This window comes from Lissotriton vulgaris, chromosome 2_1 (assembly GCF_964263255.1).
Source record: "Lissotriton vulgaris chromosome 2_1, aLisVul1.2, whole genome shotgun sequence".
NCBI lineage: Eukaryota > Metazoa > Chordata > Amphibia > Caudata > Salamandridae > Lissotriton > Lissotriton vulgaris.
Window position 1 is genome coordinate 799,466,499 of NC_141687.1, and position 18,806 is coordinate 799,485,304.

Here is an 18,806-nt window from a genome sequence, read left to right on the forward strand (position 1 = left end):
ACCTTTCTGAATGCCGCTTTGGGGATGCAGATGGCGAATGTTCTGGTGAAGGGCGTCTCGAGGAGTGAGAGAATGAGTGCTGTGACACCGATTCTGTCACTAAAACCACAGAACCATCTCCAGACCTCACTGATGTGGGCCTAGACATCGAGCGTATGACCTGCCCTGACAGAGCCCTTCTCGACACCGACCTTGACCTCCTTTTCGACTTCGATTTCCGGTCAGGTGTTGGAACCGGTCTCGGCGTAGACTGTCTCGCAGACTACATCGGAGTATCTGTGTCTCTACGCCGAACGTCGTCGAGCTGATGACGGCGGAGGACTTCTGCTCTTTGACGCCTATTGTCGCCAGGTTGATGACGACAGAGGGCTTGTGATCCTAGACGCCGATAGTCGCCGGGTTGACGACGGCCTCGACGCAGAGTTGACGACGGCGGAGGGCTTCTGCTCCTCAGCGCTGATCATCGCCAGGTTGACGACGGGGGAGGTTCAGGATTCTTCAACGGCGAATGCATTGACGTACCTGAATGTCTGTTCTCTCGACGGTGAGCCCGCCGTCGAAGTCTTCTCTTGGACATATTACCCACCGGTGATAGTTTTTTCAGTGCCGAGCCGGACGCTGAAGAGGAAGAGCGATGAATCTTGCTCCTAGAAGAAGATTTGGTCCTTTTAGAGCCCTTCCTCACCAGTGACCTGCCTCTGGAAGAAGTTATCCCCTTCTCTGCCAGTCCAAAAAAAAAAACGGGTTCTTTCTCATTCTTTCAGAGTCATCTTAGATAAAGACTGACAATGACTGCAAGTCTTGGGTACATGGTCCTTAGGTAAACAAAGTATACAGACTTCATAAGAGTCTGACCTGGCCTTTTTTCCACAAGAAGGGCAGGAGTCAAAAAGAGATGGCATATTTGAGTGGAAAAAATGCCAAATCCTGTCAAAAAAGACAGAACCTTACTTCACAAGATGTAAAACGTCGAAGTAAGGCAAAAAGTTCCAGATAACTGAAGATGTGCTTATGACTATTGATGAGGATCCCCTGGTTACATTTCTACCAGCGAGTAGCTTTATGTAATTGGCTCCTTTTTTTTTTAAAACAAAATTATATGTAGCCATTTTTACCTTTTGATAGGCTGCAACATCTATGTACTGTATTATTGTACAAATGTTAACTATACATACATGCATGTTTTTAAAGTGCTTTGGCAGCCATTACATCAACCATGCTTAGGACCATTGATGAGTATACCCTGGAACTAAGGTCAGGAGCTTTCTACTTGCCTGACTGCACAACCCGTCCCCCTGCCCCCTCACGAGGAAATAATGAAAAAATATTTTACTATTACTTTTTCCAGCCCAGATTTCATATGAAGTTGCCAAAAAAGGAAATGCTTTGAAAGGGAACTCCTGAAATACTGAAGTACTTAAGTACTTTCATGGTTTGATTTGGGTGGATGATAAGGGCTGGGGAATGGGTTCTTCAATCGACCTCAGCCAACGGTTTACTTGGGTTTCATTTCAGTTGCTCACTATTTAGCTTACTGTGCAACAATGAACAGGTACCAACCATATGCAAAAGAGCCATAATCCTGCTCTAATAAGATCAGTCCCGCAAAAATATTTAGTAACATCCCCGAATACGCTTGGGGGGATCCCATTCCTCACTGTTCCAGGGGACTCGAGCTGCACCTCACTGTTGAGGCCCAAGTAGGCAATAAATGCTTTGGGTTTGCTTTTGTTTCCATTTAGAGGGCCCGAGAACTCCAAGCTAGAGCTAGATTGTTCTTACAGTTGCAGAAGCACGACTGGCTTTAATATGGTTGGTTCCAGGGTGAAGTGGTACAGGGCCTCATTAAGAGTCCCTTAGTCTCTCCAGCCAGAAGTCTAGCCCTGGAATTAGTGGAAATCTATGATCAGAGGTTAAGAATTAAAAGAGGATTAAAGATTCAACCCAGCGTATCCACAGAGAAAGCGGAATAACTCAGGGAGGAGTAGGCCATGTATCATCAAGTTCTTCCGGCAATTCCTTCTTCTCCTCTAGTTTTTGTTCCAGAGATTTAATCTGCTTTTAGGCTTTGAAGTCAGCTTACTTGCTGCTTTAACCAAAAACCTTTAAACTTGGCTGGACTAGCCTTATTACCCTGCCGATTTTGCTCGCTTTGGAAATTTATACCATTCTACTCCACAATGAGAAGTGATTCCTTTCAGTGCTACATCAAACAATGTTCTAAGGTAACGAGTTCCATGTGCCCAAATGGTTTTCTGTGATCTGTTTTCAACTCGTGCATTACTGGAGCTCACCTTGTCTGTCCCTGGCTTGCTGCTAGCTGTGCTGGACAACTGACAGAGTCAATGGTAGGCTTAGGTTCCTGAATATTTTGGGTTATAGATCCATTACCGTGAGCAATGTCAGGCATAAAAGTCGAGGTAGGGCTACGGGCTAAAAATCTAGTTTTTGGCAGCACACAGCAGAATACAGTTTTTGAAGAACAGGCAGCTGCTCCCCTCAGCGGAGAGTGCCATGTAGGAACCACAAACTCACGAAACACAAAGCAAAATGGGAAATTGCGGATGTTGGCATTTGTAAATGCAATACCGTTTCTAGGTTTAGTACTACCCGGTACATCCTTCCCTCTGACAGGAAATGCAACTGTAGAGCTGGTTAACCCCTGTCTGAATCAGTTTCCTTTCAGGCTAAGCTACAACGTAAACCCTGGCTGTTCGTTTTTTAACATAGCAGTTACACGTTTATAGCTTGAAATCGTTCATTCTAAAAAAACTTAACGGTTTTATCTAATTTATACCAAAATGAAATTAATCTCAAATAACAGAACAACCCTCCGCCCTCTTAATTATCATCCATCACAGGTTCTTACCAACATATTCAAACTCCTCCTTTAGAGCCATTCCATTGTGAGAAAAGCACTGCTGACAGATAAGAGCATACCTACAAATTAAACAAACACAAAAAAACAAATTACAGACCTGTGATACGACATGTTAAAGTGGCAAGCAAACAAACAGCTCTTATGTTTTAAAATCTGGACTATGACAGAGTAAAGATTGACCAATTTAGAAAAACGAAACAAGTGTTTGAGTAAACTGAAGTTATTACACATTAACAAACGTACATAGTATCAAAACAGACAAAGGCATATCGCAGCAACGAGGCCAGCGGTCGTCTACCTCTCAGGGCGATCGGATCACTTACGGCCTGGAGCAAAGAGTCCAGCTGGGCTTCCCCTGTCACGAGGTTTCTACCGCCAGCCAGTTTGGAACTACATAAGAGAATCACTTATAAACTCTAAAGCTTACCTCTGGCTCTACCAATGCCATGCAAATCTTTTGATATTGAATGTTTAAAAACATCTAAGTAGTAAGTGATACGAAATCCTCCCCCCTTCTCTCCCATTTATGTCTCCTATGCGCTCTTTTTCCCTTTGTACTTCCTCATTGTTATTTAATTAGATCCGCATGTACCTCAAATTGAATGTATTGCATTTTTGACCTATATAACTGTTCCTTTTCCTTACCCTCACTGTCTTTTAACTCGCCTCCACTTTTTAATCCGATTCATATGCCTATGCACCATAATCCACCTCAGTACTATGGCCTTTTTGTTTCGCACCAACTTCACTCCTCCCCTCCTAGCCATTTGCTATTTTCATTGGACCAAGCATGCATCATAAACTGCCTGCTCCGTTCTTATGCTTTCTATTATTGATGTTTACCTTGCCTTCGTTACTGCACACCTCCCTATTCATACAACTACTCCTCTTTCCTCTGCTCACTCTGCTAAGCAGTATATCCCCAATACTTCCCAAACACAGGAACACTACTACCTATTCAAATTCTGAATCTGACCTATTCAAATTCTGAATCAGACCTCATCTTAACCCCCAGCATAACCTCTTCTTAACCCATATTCCTACCCACTGCTACCCCTATCTCATTGTCACCCTGCCCCATCTTGCACACTATCCTCGCCCTTCTCCGCTTTTAACTTTTAGCCTTCCAATACTAATATCCCCCTGCCTGCCTCTATCTTGCCCAAAATTTCCAACCCTCACCTGCCCATCCTCACCATTCTAACCCCCCCCCCCGATTTGCTGCTGCATAAACTAAAACTAACCCCCTATTAGCCCCTCCCACTCCCTCCTCGCTCTTACCCAAAACTCCTGCCCTATCATGTCCCACCTCAATCCAGTCCCCACACCAGGCCCTGTTCCTACCCTAACCAACAAACATCCCACCCTCACCAAACATGGATTAAACTCTGGGACCATTCCCTACCCTCCCAACCTTTCAAAAAAATACCAAAAAGAATTTAAAACAAATTACTAATCCGACATTCCGAAACCCTAATTGAAGTCAACTACCACAACCTCACGTCCCCCATTAAAACTAACTATCTTCTACACCAAACGCCGCTCCAAATGGAAGAGTACCTTTTTGCGCCACCTCCCAGTATCTAATGCAATCAAAATCCCCTACAGTTTCAAGCTTTCCACTACTCCAACCTCATTTTTCCATGGTGAAATTGACATTTCCATTTACAAAACTGGAAACATCCAGATTCAAGCCTCAGAACACCACCTTACTATTTTCGAACTCCATTTCAGCACTCTCTCCCACCAGCTGTCCCTACCTACTCCTCCCCCTACAACTACACAATCCCTAAACCCCTCCTGGTTCCCAACAGCCGCCCAGACTCCAAACCTCGCCCTAAAGACACTTACCTTTCAACTACCAATATTCTGTCACTCTTTTGAACCCACCCCCCTAAACTCTTCTAATGCACCCACATTCCCCCAAATTTCCGCATCCCCCAATGACCGTTCCCCTCCACCACCCTATCAGCCCCCTAACCCGCTTCCTCCCCCGCTTAACCGTCCCATAACAACCAAAGCCCCTCTTGTTCTTCCTCCTCCCTCAATAAACACCTCCACCCATAACATTGTTACCACGTCACTTCACACCCCTCACCTCTCTCCTTTTCCCCCTCTCTCACCACCAGGCCATCCTGCACCGCGTCCATCCCTCCCTCCAAACACCGGCTTACACCTCCCTCCCCTCTCCCCCCTTCCCCCCTTCGCCCATAAACCCAGCCCTATCCACCCCAACTACTGTATACATAATTTCTCCTCCATTTCAGCTCCAACCACTTCCCTCCTCACTCGCCTTAACCAGACACTTCGCAACCTGGATTAAAATTTCTCCACCCTGGTTACTGAACTTACCAGACTCAAAGATTTCAATCTGTTTCAATCCTACAATCCCAGAACCCGGCCCTTTGGGCCTGCTGCTCTATGTGCTAGCCTTCGAAAACACCCATATCCCAAGCATTGGTCAACAACGCCTCTACACTCCTGTTCCCACAGACCCATTCAAACCACGAATATCTACTCCTCCCCGACCTCTCGGACCTCTGCAACTCCTACCTAAACAAACCCCCTCTCAAAGATCTTTCCTCCCCCACTCCAACATTCCTGTTATCCTGGGGACTAGCAGAACCTACTATTATCCTAGCTCCCCCAGTCCCCTCCTCAACTCACTGCCATTCAACTATGCCCCACCCCTTACACCAACCCTAAACCCCTTACCTGCATGCTCGTGAACTGCTGCTCGGCTGTCCGGCACACGACCAAAATTTCAGAAACTATGCTCAACGAAGACACGGACATCGCCTTCTTCACAAAAACCTGGCTCAAAGATCACTCAACACCCATCCATGACCTTCTTGCCCCCCTGGTTAGAAAAGACAGACCTGAAAAAATAGGGGGTGGACTAGCAATCATTTTTAAAAAAGAACTACAACTCCTCCTAATCAGTAACACCAACTACACAACCTTAGAGTACTTAGAAGCCGAACTTAAAATAAAAAGCTCTCCCCCCAATAGGACTTCATAACATCTACCACCCTCCAGGCCTACCCCTTCCCTTTGCCGAAGAACTGTTGGACCGTCTATCGAAATAGCTATTCTCAAACTCGAAAAATCTCTTCCTAGGTGATCCTAACCTCCACTGGAATAAACCTAATGATCCTAGAATCAACCTTCTCAATAATCTTATTGGATTAGCGACCTCAAACAACTTTGCCACTCACCTACTCACTGTAAAGGAGCTATTCTTGACGCCATCATCTCCAACTCCGATCTGGCATCCCTATCAACTGGTCTGACCACCATCTTATACTGTTCACGATCTCCCCTCCAGCCCCACCCACCCTAGTGAAAAACAACAAAACCACGATTATGACCAGAAATCTTAAGCAAATCCCTCCTGGCGCCCTGGAACACAAAAATCCAAACCCAACTCAGTCTCCCCCCCTCATCCCCCCCCTCTTCAAATGCTAATGAACTCACTGAGCACTTTAAAAAAAACGTCACTGAGGTTTAGATCAACTTGCCCCTTCAAAACTTAAAACGCTAAAAGATGTCCCCTCTAAATCATGGTTTACCTTAGACCTTAAGAAAGACGCTCACTTAGACTGGTTGAAAGAACATGGAGACAACACTCTTCCTACTCCCATCTCGTTCTCCTTAGAACCACAAGATCCTCCTACAAAAAACATCTTTTCTAAAAAAAGCACCTTTCTTTCGTCTGCAACTCTCCCGTGCTAAAAACAGACCCAGAGAACTGTTCATCATTATTAGAAATCAAACCTCCCCTGCTTCCCTCAACCCGGTGGCCTCCACTAAGAAATGTGAAGAAATTGCTAACTTTAAAAAAAAAAAAAAATTGATAGTGCTTTCCTTGGCCCTCAACTCTCGCTCACTCCTCAATGTACTGGCTGGATGTGCTTTTAATTAACCTTCCTTGTTTTAATTGGCACAGAGTGTCCTTAATAAGGGTCCAGAAAAGATGGACAAAGTCCTCGAGCCCTGAAGAAATTGTCACTGCAATTGACAGGCACTGAAACAGGTCGGCCCATCATTAATTGTTCTGCATACATGCAGTATGTTTTCTTTAGAATAAGCACACAAGTCTAGAATAAAAGTGGTTTTTGGGTGACTGTGTGGCTTCTCAATCTTAACTATACAGGGTTGAAGCGTGTTCTTTTTACATAGATGTTCGCCATTCTTTATTATTTTTCTGGACACCAATTATATTTGTTTTTACGAGGTAGCAACCTATGATGAGAAACGTGGGTATAACTGGTGATAATTAACCTGTCAGCCCCCCTGGTGGTGCGCATGTGAGGTGCTACCTTGTATGTTCAAATTTTTTCACATTGGTGCACATTTGTGTGGCATAAATACACCTGTGAAAGTATGGGGTATTTTTCTTGAACGCAGTGACTGGTGACTCTTAAGTTGGTTCTTTAAATGAAAAGATTCAAGGCAATTAGGAGTAGGGACAATACCACTAAAATGTCATGTGTTGTTGAGGAAGAAAATAAACTTCCATTCCCACTCCTGAAGTGAATAAGATGAATGCCTGAGCAGATTAGGTCTTACTGTTGTTGATGACTGAGTGGAGGGCGACCTAATCTGTGTACTTCCTCTTTAGCTCCTTCTTGTATAGAATATTTCTCCTAAAAGGTCGTAGGTCCATCAAAATGCATGTCCATCAGGAACACCTAGACATCCCCAGTGTGACTCCAGTCACACAGTTAGGTGTGGTATGTTAGTGGCCAAGGGACGGCACACACATTCGATTGTGTCAAGGCCTGCTCACAGAATGTATCTTGTTGCATCTTGTCAATTCAGAGTCATCTGGACTAAACCTGTCCTGAGATCCTCAGTAACAATCTGCAAGATCTTGATGGTGATGTCCCAAAGCGCATGTGTCTATGGGCTCATGAGGCAGAACACATTAAAATAACATAGGGCTAGGCTGGTAAAAACACTCAGCAAATGCAACAAAATGATTAGATTCCCTAACTGGTGAAGCAAAAGAGACTGCTCTAAGGTTTACTTTAATTGATGAGATAAAAATATTCTAAAATAAAATACTTAACTTGTTGCTTGAACCAAAGGAATTTCAGTCAAGGTGTTGAGTTAAAGTTGGGTTACCCAAGAAAAAACTTGTCACCTGGCCACAGAGCAACTGACTGGGGGAGTTGTGCATGGCTTTGCTGACCTGGCTGTTACAAGGTCTGTTAAGAATCTCATTGAAGGGAACTAAGGGCTATGGTAAGGCCGGCCTTGGCTAAAGAATCTTAATAACCAGATTTAGCTTGGACATACAGCTGCCCATTGTAGAGAGGAAGACTTGTGATGGCGTAAGTACCATTAACTCATATGTCACTCCTGCACAGTTTCTGGAGAATGATCAGATCCACTTACATTATGTAGATCTAGGTATGTTCCAGTGCCAGCTTAATGAGTTGAATGGGTGCGGGGGCGATAATATTCCCATCTTATAATAGAAACATTCGGACGGCATTGAAATCTGCCAGAGGCACATCTTGGGCTGGTACCGAAGTAGCCAGGACGGACACAGTATCTGGGGATGGAGTGGCACAATAGCCAGCAAGGGTGTGGTCCTGAAGGAGGCTCAGTTGGAGGCTTCTGCAGCTATGCGGGGCCAAAGGTGCCACAGAGGATACAGACACTGCCTGACAGATTTGCAGTATTGTTTTCTTAAAGACCTCAATCTGCTGTAGGGTACACGAGGCCTGGGAACCTTCAGGTGTGCTGGGACGAGCCCGGAGATGCATTCAGAGTCAGAAGATGCCAGCTGAGTAGGGCCTTGGAGTGCAGTTTGCACTACCCTTCGTCTGATTTCGAGGGGGGGGGGGGGGGGGGGGGGGGGAGGGGAATCCTGTTTGGCCTTCTTGTACTTGTGATGCACTTAAAGACTGACGTACAAGACAACTTGACTGGACCATGATTTGGTGTGGCAGTTGTCCCAAAGAGGAAGGAGAATCTGGGGCAAATGCTCAAACAATCCATTCTTAGAATCTTCAGATCTCCATGTAGGAGATTTAGAGGCAGGGAGATGTACAGGAGACCAAAGTCCCACTACAGGGGGAATGCATCTGCCAGAGAGCCTCTTGGCGGAAACTCCGTGCACTAGCCATGGCACTGTGCATTCTCGGCATAAGTTTAAAAAAAAGAAGCCCTACAGACCAAAGAATTCTTAATCACAACTGGATGAAGACTCCATTTGTAGTCTGCCAGATCACATCTCCTGAGAACGTCCAACCTGGCATTCAGATAACCTGCCACATGGTTGGCCATCAGCTGGATCCCATGATAGTACAAAAACTTCAAGAGCCACATCATCTCCAGGATGCCTTACTGGACTGCTTGTTGCAGTCCCACATGGCAGTCATGTGAACCTCCCTTTGATGGACAGGAGAAAGGTATACAGAACTACCTGAATGGCACAAAATTCCAGCAGGTGGATGTGCTTCAGCATAGCTGGGTACTAAAGGCCCCTGATCACCACCTCTCCCATAGATGGCAGCCTGGTGGAAATGCCCCTTTTCGCAGGGTTATCCCGAAACCTTTTGCTTCTTCCTCCTATTTTTTCCTGACCCGTCTTTGTTGGTTTTACGATTCTGGGCACGTTCCCACTGCTATCAGTGCTAAAAAGGGCATATGCTCTGTGTAAATTGTGTTCTGCATTGGTGTTTCCATGATTGGCAGATTTGATTTACTGGTAGGTCCCTAGTTAAGGGCACTGAGAGTGCCAGGACCTGTAAATCAAATGAGACTAGTGGGCCTGCTGCACTGATTGTGCTACCCACAGAAGGAGCCCTGTAAAGGTAACTCAGACCTGCCACTGCAGTGTCTGCATGCATTTGTGACTGCAATGTCGACAGGGCAAGTGCACCCACTTGCCAGGCCCTAATCTTCCCTTTTCTTACACAGAAGTATTCCCTAAGGTAGGCCCAAGATACCCCTGTGGACAGGGTGCTGTTTATGTTAAAGGTAGGTACTGGTGTGTGTGTGTGTTTGACATGTCCTGGCAGTGAATTATAGTGCATTTAGTTTTTCACTATGGAAAGGCTATCTGTCCCAAAACGTAGAATAGGAGTTTATTCAGAACATCTTTTAAATATAACTTGCCAGTGGGACGAGATAGGAAAGTAAAGTTTAGTGTGCCTGAACACAGAATATAAAGATTGGGGTGGGGGGGGGGGGCAGGGGGGTGTTTAATGTGTGTCCTGCCTTTCCTGAATGAGTCAGGGTTGGGCTAAATAGACCTGGGCTGCATTCAGAGTAGTGGGAGGAGTTTTTCACTAGCACCTGAATAGGCCCAGTCTGTACTTAGAGTGGTGGGAGGAGACTTCCCCCGCATCTGAATAGGTCTGTCTGCCTTGGACGATGCTGTCTCCGCCTCCTGCTAGGAAGCTGGACCAGGGAGGACCACACTGGTTTGGACTAAGCACAGACACTCTCTGCCTGAGAGGACAAAGGAATTTGGAGTATAAATATTGGGGACGGTTTGCAGCCATTATCCCGCATTTTTTATCCCGCAGACTTTCAGTCCGCATACCATTATCCCGCAAGGTCATGGACCTCGCATACCATTATCCCGCATTTTTTTCAAGACGCATGTGCATTTATCACGTATGCCTTTAAAGGCATGTATGGTAAATGCATTTGCGTTGTGAAAACCACGATGACGAGAGAGGTAAGTGGGTTTGTGTTAATATTTTCGTGGGTTAGTGATTGTGTAGGGTAGTGTTGTGTAGTGTAGTGTTGTGTTAGTGTAGTGTAGAGTTGTGGTGGTTGTTTAGTGTAGGGTCATGGTGGTGGAAATGTTATAGGGTTTAGGGTAGTGTTGTAGTGTTTGCGTAGTGTAGGGTCATGCTGGGGGTAGTGTTTTAGGGTTTAGGGTAGTGTTGTAGTGTTTGTGTAGTGTAGGGTCATGCTGGGGGTAGTGTTTTAGGGTAGTGTAGTGTTTGCGTAGTGTAGGGTCATGCTGGGGGTAGTGTTTTAGGGTTTAGGGTAGTGTTGTAGTGTAGGGTCATGCAGGGGTAGTTTTTTAGGGTTTAGGGTAGTGTTGTAGTGTTTGTGTAGTGTAGGGTCATGCTGGGGGTAGTGTTTTAGAGTTTTGGGTAGTGTTGTAGTGTAGGGTCATGCAGGGGTAGTGGTTTAGGGTAGTGTTGTAGTGTTTGTGTAGTGTAGGGTCATGCTGGGGTGTAGTAGTTTAGGGTAGTGTTGTAGTGTTTGTGTAGTGAAGGGGCATGCTGGGGTGTTGTGGTTTAGGGTTTGGGTAGTGTTGTAGTGTAGGGTCATGCTCGGGGTAGTGTTTTAGGGTTTAGGAGGTGTAGTGGTTTAGTGTAGTATTGTAGTGTTTGTGTAGGGTCATGCTGGGAGTAGTGTATTAAGGTACTGTTGTAGTGTTTGTGTAGGGAAGTAACGTGCTTTATGGTATTGTTGGGGGGTCGTGCTGGGTAGCGTAAATGTAGAAAAAGGACTGTGTCAAGGGTTGGTGGTGCAGGGGTACTACATTAAAGTGTAGGGTAGGGTAGTGTACTTTTACTAACCTTTACAACTTTTACAACGAGTATACCTTTAACATGCATGCCTTTACGTTGTAAAGGCATGCGTGCTAAGGCATATTCGTTCTAAAAGTTTTTGTTCTTTTAATTTGCGGCCTAATAGTACATGCTGGATTATTTTTGCGGACTGATGGTATGCGGGCTGTTTGTCTGCGGGATATCGCCATATTCATTGGAGTCCATACCTCAGAACTTTAGAACTCTTTTGGACTAAGAAGAGCTAGAGAAACTGTGAGGAGGAACTACCACTTTGCTGAGTGCTTTGCAGTGTTAGCCTGCAGTGGCTGCATCTGTCTTGGGTAATGAAAGGACTGGATTGAACTTTCTGCAACATCTTTTTGAGTTTCTCCAAGGGCTTGAGGTAGAGCTTGCCTCCTGTTCAAGAAGTCCCAGGAACAGAAAGGCTTCATGTTTTTCTGCCATCAGCACTGGGGACTGTATGTTTTGTGCTGCAACAGAAGAAAAAGCAACCAGATGAAGTCTACGACGCCACTGCCGACTCAGTGTGCTGAAGGCACTGCAACCCTGGTCTCACTGATGCAGCCACACGAAGCCGCTACCGAGTAGCTGCTTGCAAGCGACCTGTGGGCAGCGCACTACGCACAGCCTCGCTTCATGACGCAGCCTCGGTATCCCCAACGCCGCTGCTTGAACCATTGTTGGAGGGCACCGCTCCTAAGTTACACAACACACCGTCTTCATCTCACACCACAGCCTTGGCGTACAGACACCATGGTCTCACTGACGCGCTGGACGACCGTCACGAGCCACTGCCTGCACAGCAACCCGAGAGCACTGCACGCTGCACTTTTCACCGGAGACCCGGACACCTGCAGACACCGGGGCTCCAGACTTCGACCGCAAGGAGTTCGATTGGCAACTTATGCAACTTCAAGTGCTCAAAGACTCCTGCACCAACCTCCAGAATCGACACCTGCGGACCCCGGCCTTACGAGGCGCATAGAGTGGTCGCCGACACCCTACATTTCTAAAAGGTACTCTTTTGCTGGTCTTTCAGACGCTGTAGCTGGCCCGCTGTTTGGACTAGTTGTTCACGACGCCCTGATAGCCCAGACCGACCTATCTACTTCAAGGAACTGTATTTCAAGTCTATTTTGATTACTGAACATTTCTGAGAACTGTACGGTGGACTTATTTTCATTTTTGGTCTTGTTTTGAATATATAAAAATATTGGACATTTTTCTAAACTGGCGTGGTGTCCTTTTGTAGGGTCTTCACTGTATTACTGTTAGGTGCAAATGCTTTACACACTGCTTCTAAGATAAGTCCGACTGCTCATGCCAAGTTACCAAGGGGGTGAGCAGGGCTTATATTAGGAGTGCAACTCCCTTATCCTGATTAGAAGGAAAGGTCACTACTTGGATAAAGGTGCAAACTCTTGCCAACTAGAGACCCCCATTTCTAACACAGCCCCAACCCACTGATGATGCATTTGCCACTACTGTGAGCTCTGGGTGGGGTAGGGAGAATGGTCTGCTGCAGGTCAGGTTGGTGACAGACCGTCACCATTTGCGGATCTAAACTGCTGAAAGATGTTTCCCGACAACATCCTAGTTTTGAGCCCACTGCAGGGGTAGGTTCCAATGCAGAGTCTACATTGTCTATTGGGCCAGAGAAACCAGTAGGCTGCATGAGGCTAATAAGCCTCAACACGGTCTGCAGAGGGACCTAGGTGTGAAAAAATGGAAGCTTTGCATGTTAGTGTCCTGGATGGACCTTATGAAAGGTGACCTCAGCATATGCTTCAGGTGGGACTTTGACTCGTTGATGGAAAACCCAAGAGATGAAAGAAGGTGGAAAGTGGTTTGGATGGGTCTACTTGCCAGCAGCACACCCGCATAAAGCTGCCAACTGCAACAATTGTGTCGTAATTTGACAATGGCCGAGTTAGCGCTTAGCTGTGCTACACGTTTTCCCCCTTAACTTGACTATACTCGAAAACGCCATTTTGTGTATTGCGGCGGCCATTTTAGAGAATGAGCGGCCTCGTGGTCAGCATGCCCTTTAGTCAGTTGTCCGTACCACTGACCACTCTACTTTGCCCAGCAACAGGCTATTTTTAGCAACGGTCAAGCCTGTACATGCGCAGTTCCAACTGACCAGTCACCCCTCAGGAATGTGCCGCCAAACTGACCAGTGGGGTTGTAACCCCTCCCATGAGTTGGCTGTGTTCCAAAAATGACCATATATGTACATAAACTCTGTAAACCTTGTGCCGCCTATCTTTTTATTGCTTGTAAATTGTATAAAAGAGGGACTCACACCAACGTTCGGTGTGATACTTCTTGCATTACCGAAGGGTGCTGTAGGAATGTACCACCACCCCATGGGGTCTTAATAAACTTGTTCTTTGTACTTTTCAGTTTCCGTGCCAACAGTTCTTTCAGTGTAAGTGGGTTATCTACGGAGCATGTAGGCCTTGGGAACCCGATACCACAAATTGGCGACCACAAAGGGACTCATTGGCGACTCGGATGCCCGAAGGAGAGGTCGTGACGAAGGTTTGGAAACTCGCCATGGACGCGTACGCTGCCACAGAGTGACCCGAGTCTTGGCACCCACGGTGTTTCTTCCCTTCCTTCCGATCTGACCTTCCAGGTGGCGCCGGTCTCCGACTGGAGTTCTTGAACGTCTGCGTTGCTGGATAAGTGCCGTTTGGCTGATTCGATTAAAGACCTTGGCATTTGGAACCTGGATATTTGATTTGGGTAAGATTTGTGATCGGTAAGGTAGTCTACGGACGCTTACTGAAGTTCTATGATTTGTGATCGGTAAGGTAGTCTACGGACGCTTACTGTAGTTCTATGATTGTGTCTATGATTTGAGTTAGCTAACATTTGTGACTTTGTGACCTTTGAATCATATGTGTAGTGCACTTCACATAGGCAGGCATGTAGAGATGTTTCTCTAATTTTGTTCTTTTCCCTCCGAGCGGCACATTTGTGAGAAGTACTGTAAGTGCCAGTTATATAGCATCACGCTTTCGTGATACTCTTTGAACATGCCTGTTTTAAGCACACTCCGAGGGATGTGCTGTCTTGGAAATGGTACCTCAATTAGGTTAGCGGAATCACAGCCGGCTCCCCCAGAAGGAACTCCAAATCGTGAAATGTACATAAAATTTGGCCTTCCCCCTATAATGTACAGCAAATTATGGCATAAATACACCAAAACCGATCCTGAATTGCAATGGCCACTACATGGGTCGTTTGATTTACGAAAGGTTTAATTTGTGGAGCAATGTTTGTTTCAGCGTAGGTCTAGACAGAATATGTTTGATTGTGTACGAATGTGGGAGAAAGCGGTGCTGCTCGAGATAAGGCTTTACAGCTTGAGGAAAAGGAGGCACAGGAAAAGAAAGAAAGGGAGGAACGGGAACGAAATTTGCAAACGACCGGTCAATTTCCTATTCGGCGACCGCTCTATCCTGTCCTTACTAATGAAATTAATGATTTTTCATTACTAGATCGATAACCGCCTCCGTACGTTTCTCCTACGGCTCCGACTGCAGAGTCTGACGATGAAGGACAGGATAAGCCGGGAAAAGGGGACAAGTCCTATGTCAGGTTATCTGCGGAGAGAAGCGCGGATTTGCGTAGTTGGGCTCGTAAATTGAATACAAATTTTGTAACTGTGTCTGAAGTTGTTGCCGAGAGGGGTAAATGGACAGAACGAGAATTGGTGTGTTTTTTGACTACGTTGGCTGATGAAGTTGTTACTGCATTTCGTAAATATTCGGATACGTTAGAGCCTAAGGCTGTGTCGGTTTATCGTGAGAACCTAGATAAAGGTTTATTTGTTCTTGCAGATGTTGATACATTTTTCAAGCAACTGATCCAGCTGCGGGATGAGACGTCCAGATTGCGGGACGAGCGGAAAAAGAATAAGGAGTCCGGGCCGGAGTCCGCTGAGCAGTCTAAGGAGTGTTCTCTCCGGGGTTCAGATAAGAATTCTAACGTGCATGTTATGCCTATGCGTGAAGCCGCACCTCTGTATGTTCCCCCTAAGGGGGATGGTACAAATGAGGATAAAACATCGAAGGATGCAAAGGGGTATTTTATATATAATTGGGTGTATACGCCTTGGAATAGAGCAGATGTTATGGCGCTTAAAAATTCTTTGCCTGATCTTCGGAAAAATCCGGCTGCATTTTATGAAGGGGTGGAAGGGGCTATTTCGTCCTGTGTCATGACTCTTGTTGATATAGATCTGTTTTTTGGGTTAATTCTTCCTCCTGATATGTGGAGATTGATTCGTAAAAATAATGATTAAACACTGCTCATGGGAACGTGGAAAGAAATAAATCAGGCTGATTTAGACAGGGCGCCAGCATGTAAGCCATGTGACTTGATTTTAGACCTTCCAGCGGCTATCTTAACTAAACTAAAAACGCTTGTTCCTTCTAAAAAGATTGATTGGACCATGCTAGCTTCGCGCAAACAAAAGTCAGATGAAACGGTGTCAGACTTCTTTACACGCTTCGAAGAGGCATTTCATGATTACAGTGGTCAATCGTTAACAGACGATACAGGTAGGCATTTGTTTGTAGATAAGTACGTGGCTAATCTCCTACCGGAGATTGCGAAGAGATTAAAATCGAGTGAAAGTTCCTGGGCCACGGCGACCCCTGCATCTTTGTTAACTATGGCTCAGTATTATGAGCGGCAGGAATTGGAGGCTAAAGAAATTATAGATAAGAAAGCGAAGGAGTTGAAAACGAAGGTGATGTTGGCACAGGTTAGTGGAACGCAATCTAGAGGGAATGATAGAGGCAGACGAGGAGGGGGTAATGCGTCGTACGGGCGTACGGATATAGCGGAGGATCAATGTGCTTACTGTAAGGAGTTTGGGCATTGGGCTGATGATTGTCCGGTACTCCGTGAGCAGCGTAGTCAGCGTGGTCGAGGAGGTGGACGGTCGAGGGGAAGTTCCTCGGGGGCGAGAGGCAGCGGAGGTGATCGTAGCAGGTTTGAGGAGAGGGGCCGTGGCCAGGATGAGCGTAATACATTTGATAGACGGAACCAGTATCAGATATCAGAAGGTGAGAATGTGGAGCATCAGGATTATGTTCATGCATAGGATTGCGTAGGATGGGGTACGGAATCAGTTGAAGTGCCAGTAGATCAGAGTGGTCCATATGTATCAGCGGGCATTTTGGGTTCTACTGATCAGTTTCTAGTCGACACAGGAGCTACTCGTAGCGCTTTGTCTAAAAACTTGGTTCCGAGGGCTCCCCTGTCTGGCGACATGATAACATGTATAGGGTTTGATGGCACACCCACTCCTAGCCCATTATCGAAGCCTCTTGCACTTTGTCTTGATAAATTTTTCAGTTTTGGTCAATTTTTACTGTCACCTTATACCCCGGATAATATTCTGGGCATTGATTTGCTCAAATATTTTCGAGCAACGATACGGTGCGCTCCGGAGGGAGCGCGAGTTATTTTGAATGATAATCATCCAGATTCTGACAGGTTTTGTACTATACAAGAATGTGAAGCATTAGCTTCTCTCCCTCACACGTTATGGGCAACCTCAGATACGGATGTGGGACAGATGCTTATTCCACCTATTCGCATTACTGTAAAGGAGGGAGTGCTTTTGCCACGTGTACCACAGTATAAGATCTCCAGGGAAGGTGAAATTGCTCTGACACACATTGTCCAAGATTTGATCATTGCAGGGGTAGTGGAGGAAGTCCCCTATAATGTTTGCAATAGCCCTATTGTTCCAATCCTTAAGAAAGATACTGACGACAAGGTCTATCGATTTATTATTGATTTGAGAGAAATTAACAAAATTGTCATCCCTCAATACCCGGTGGTGTCCGATATCACGACATTGCTCACATTGGTCCCCCCCAACGGCGACGACCTTTAGCGTCATCGACCTGAAAATGCGTTCTTTTCCATCCCCATCCACCCTGATAGCAGATATTTATTTGGCTTTACGCTGAATAATAAATCGTATAGATTTTGTCGTGTTCCTCAAGGGTATACTGAGAGTCCGAGTATTTACAGCCAGGCTTTAAAAAGACAGCTTGATTCTGTTCAATTGCAATCTGGAGTTGCTCTTATACAATAGGTCGATGACCTTTTGTTAGCTGCAGACACTTATGCACAATGTGAGGAGAGTACGCTTGCTTTGCTTTCCTTTCTGGCTCAGAATAATCACAAAGTTTCGAAGAAAAAGCTCCAATACTGTAGACCCAAGGTGACCTAATTCGGTCATCTTTTGTCTAAGGAGGGGCGTGCATTAACATCGGATCGAATTCAGGCGATTCTAGATACACCAGTCCCCCGCACACAGAGAGATGTACGTGCCTTCATAGGATTAACGTCCTTTTGTAGACAGTGGATCATGGGGTTTTCGCACATTATCAAACCTTTGTTAGCGTTGCTGTCCAAAACTACACCAATGCCCCTTGAATGGACAGATGAATGTCAAAATGCTTTCGAACAATTGAGACAGGCCCTTTGCTCTGCACCCGTGTTAGGTACACCAGACTATTCAAAGATTTTCACATTGTACGTGCACGAGAAAGATGGGTGCGCGTTATCAGTGTTAGTGCAAGCACACTGGGATAAGCAGAGGCCATGCACGTATTTTTCAGCTATTCTTGACCCTGTAGCACGAGGATTACCTGGGTGTTTGAGCAGTTGCAGCAACAGCAGTAGCTATACGACAGAGTGAGGGAATAGTATTATCGCACAAACTGTTGGTGCTAGTTCCCCATGCAGTAGATGCCCTGTTAAATCAAACAAAGACTCAATATCTTACCAGTGCACGTTTAACAGGATATGAGCTTACACTTTTGGCGCCACATATCACACTGAAAAGATGTGCTACCCTGAACCCTGCCACTTTATTGCCCTATCCGGTTGAGGAGGGCCAGGAAGAAAAACATCATGATTGTGTTTTCCTGACCGAGGAACAGACAAAGGGTCGTGTTGACCTACAGGATATGCCACTTCCAGATGTGGATGGGGAACTGTGGGTTGATGGATCGTGTTTGAGGCTGCCAGATGGCACGACTTCCGCAGCATATGCGATCACGACACTTAAGACAGTGGTAGAAACAGCACGAATACCACAAAAATCGGCTCAGGCAGCAGAGCTGATAGCTTTGACAAGAGCCTGCGAATTGAGTGCTGGCCTATGTGTGAACATATACACAGACAGCCGGTACGCCTTCGGAGTAGCACATGACTTCGGGCTGTTCTGGAGAGAACGTGGATTTTTAACTTCTCATGGAGTACATATTATGCACGGAGAACTGGTGCGTGATCTCCTAAACGTGTTGCTTTGCCCAAAGAAAGTAGCGATA

General features: G+C 45.8%; 1 protein-coding gene across 2 annotated transcripts in view; it reads right to left on the bottom strand.

Moving 5' to 3' along the window:
* Window positions 1-18,806, bottom strand: part of LNPK (lunapark, ER junction formation factor) — a 646,398-nt gene that overhangs the window by 161,922 nt on the left and 465,670 nt on the right. For both annotated transcript variants that reach the window (XM_086956173.1, XM_086956174.1), the window contains exon 11: window positions 2,870-2,940. In XM_086956173.1, the coding sequence (XP_086812299.1) occupies window positions 2,870-2,940 (71 nt within the window). The remainder of the gene's footprint in view (window positions 1-2,869; window positions 2,941-18,806) is intronic.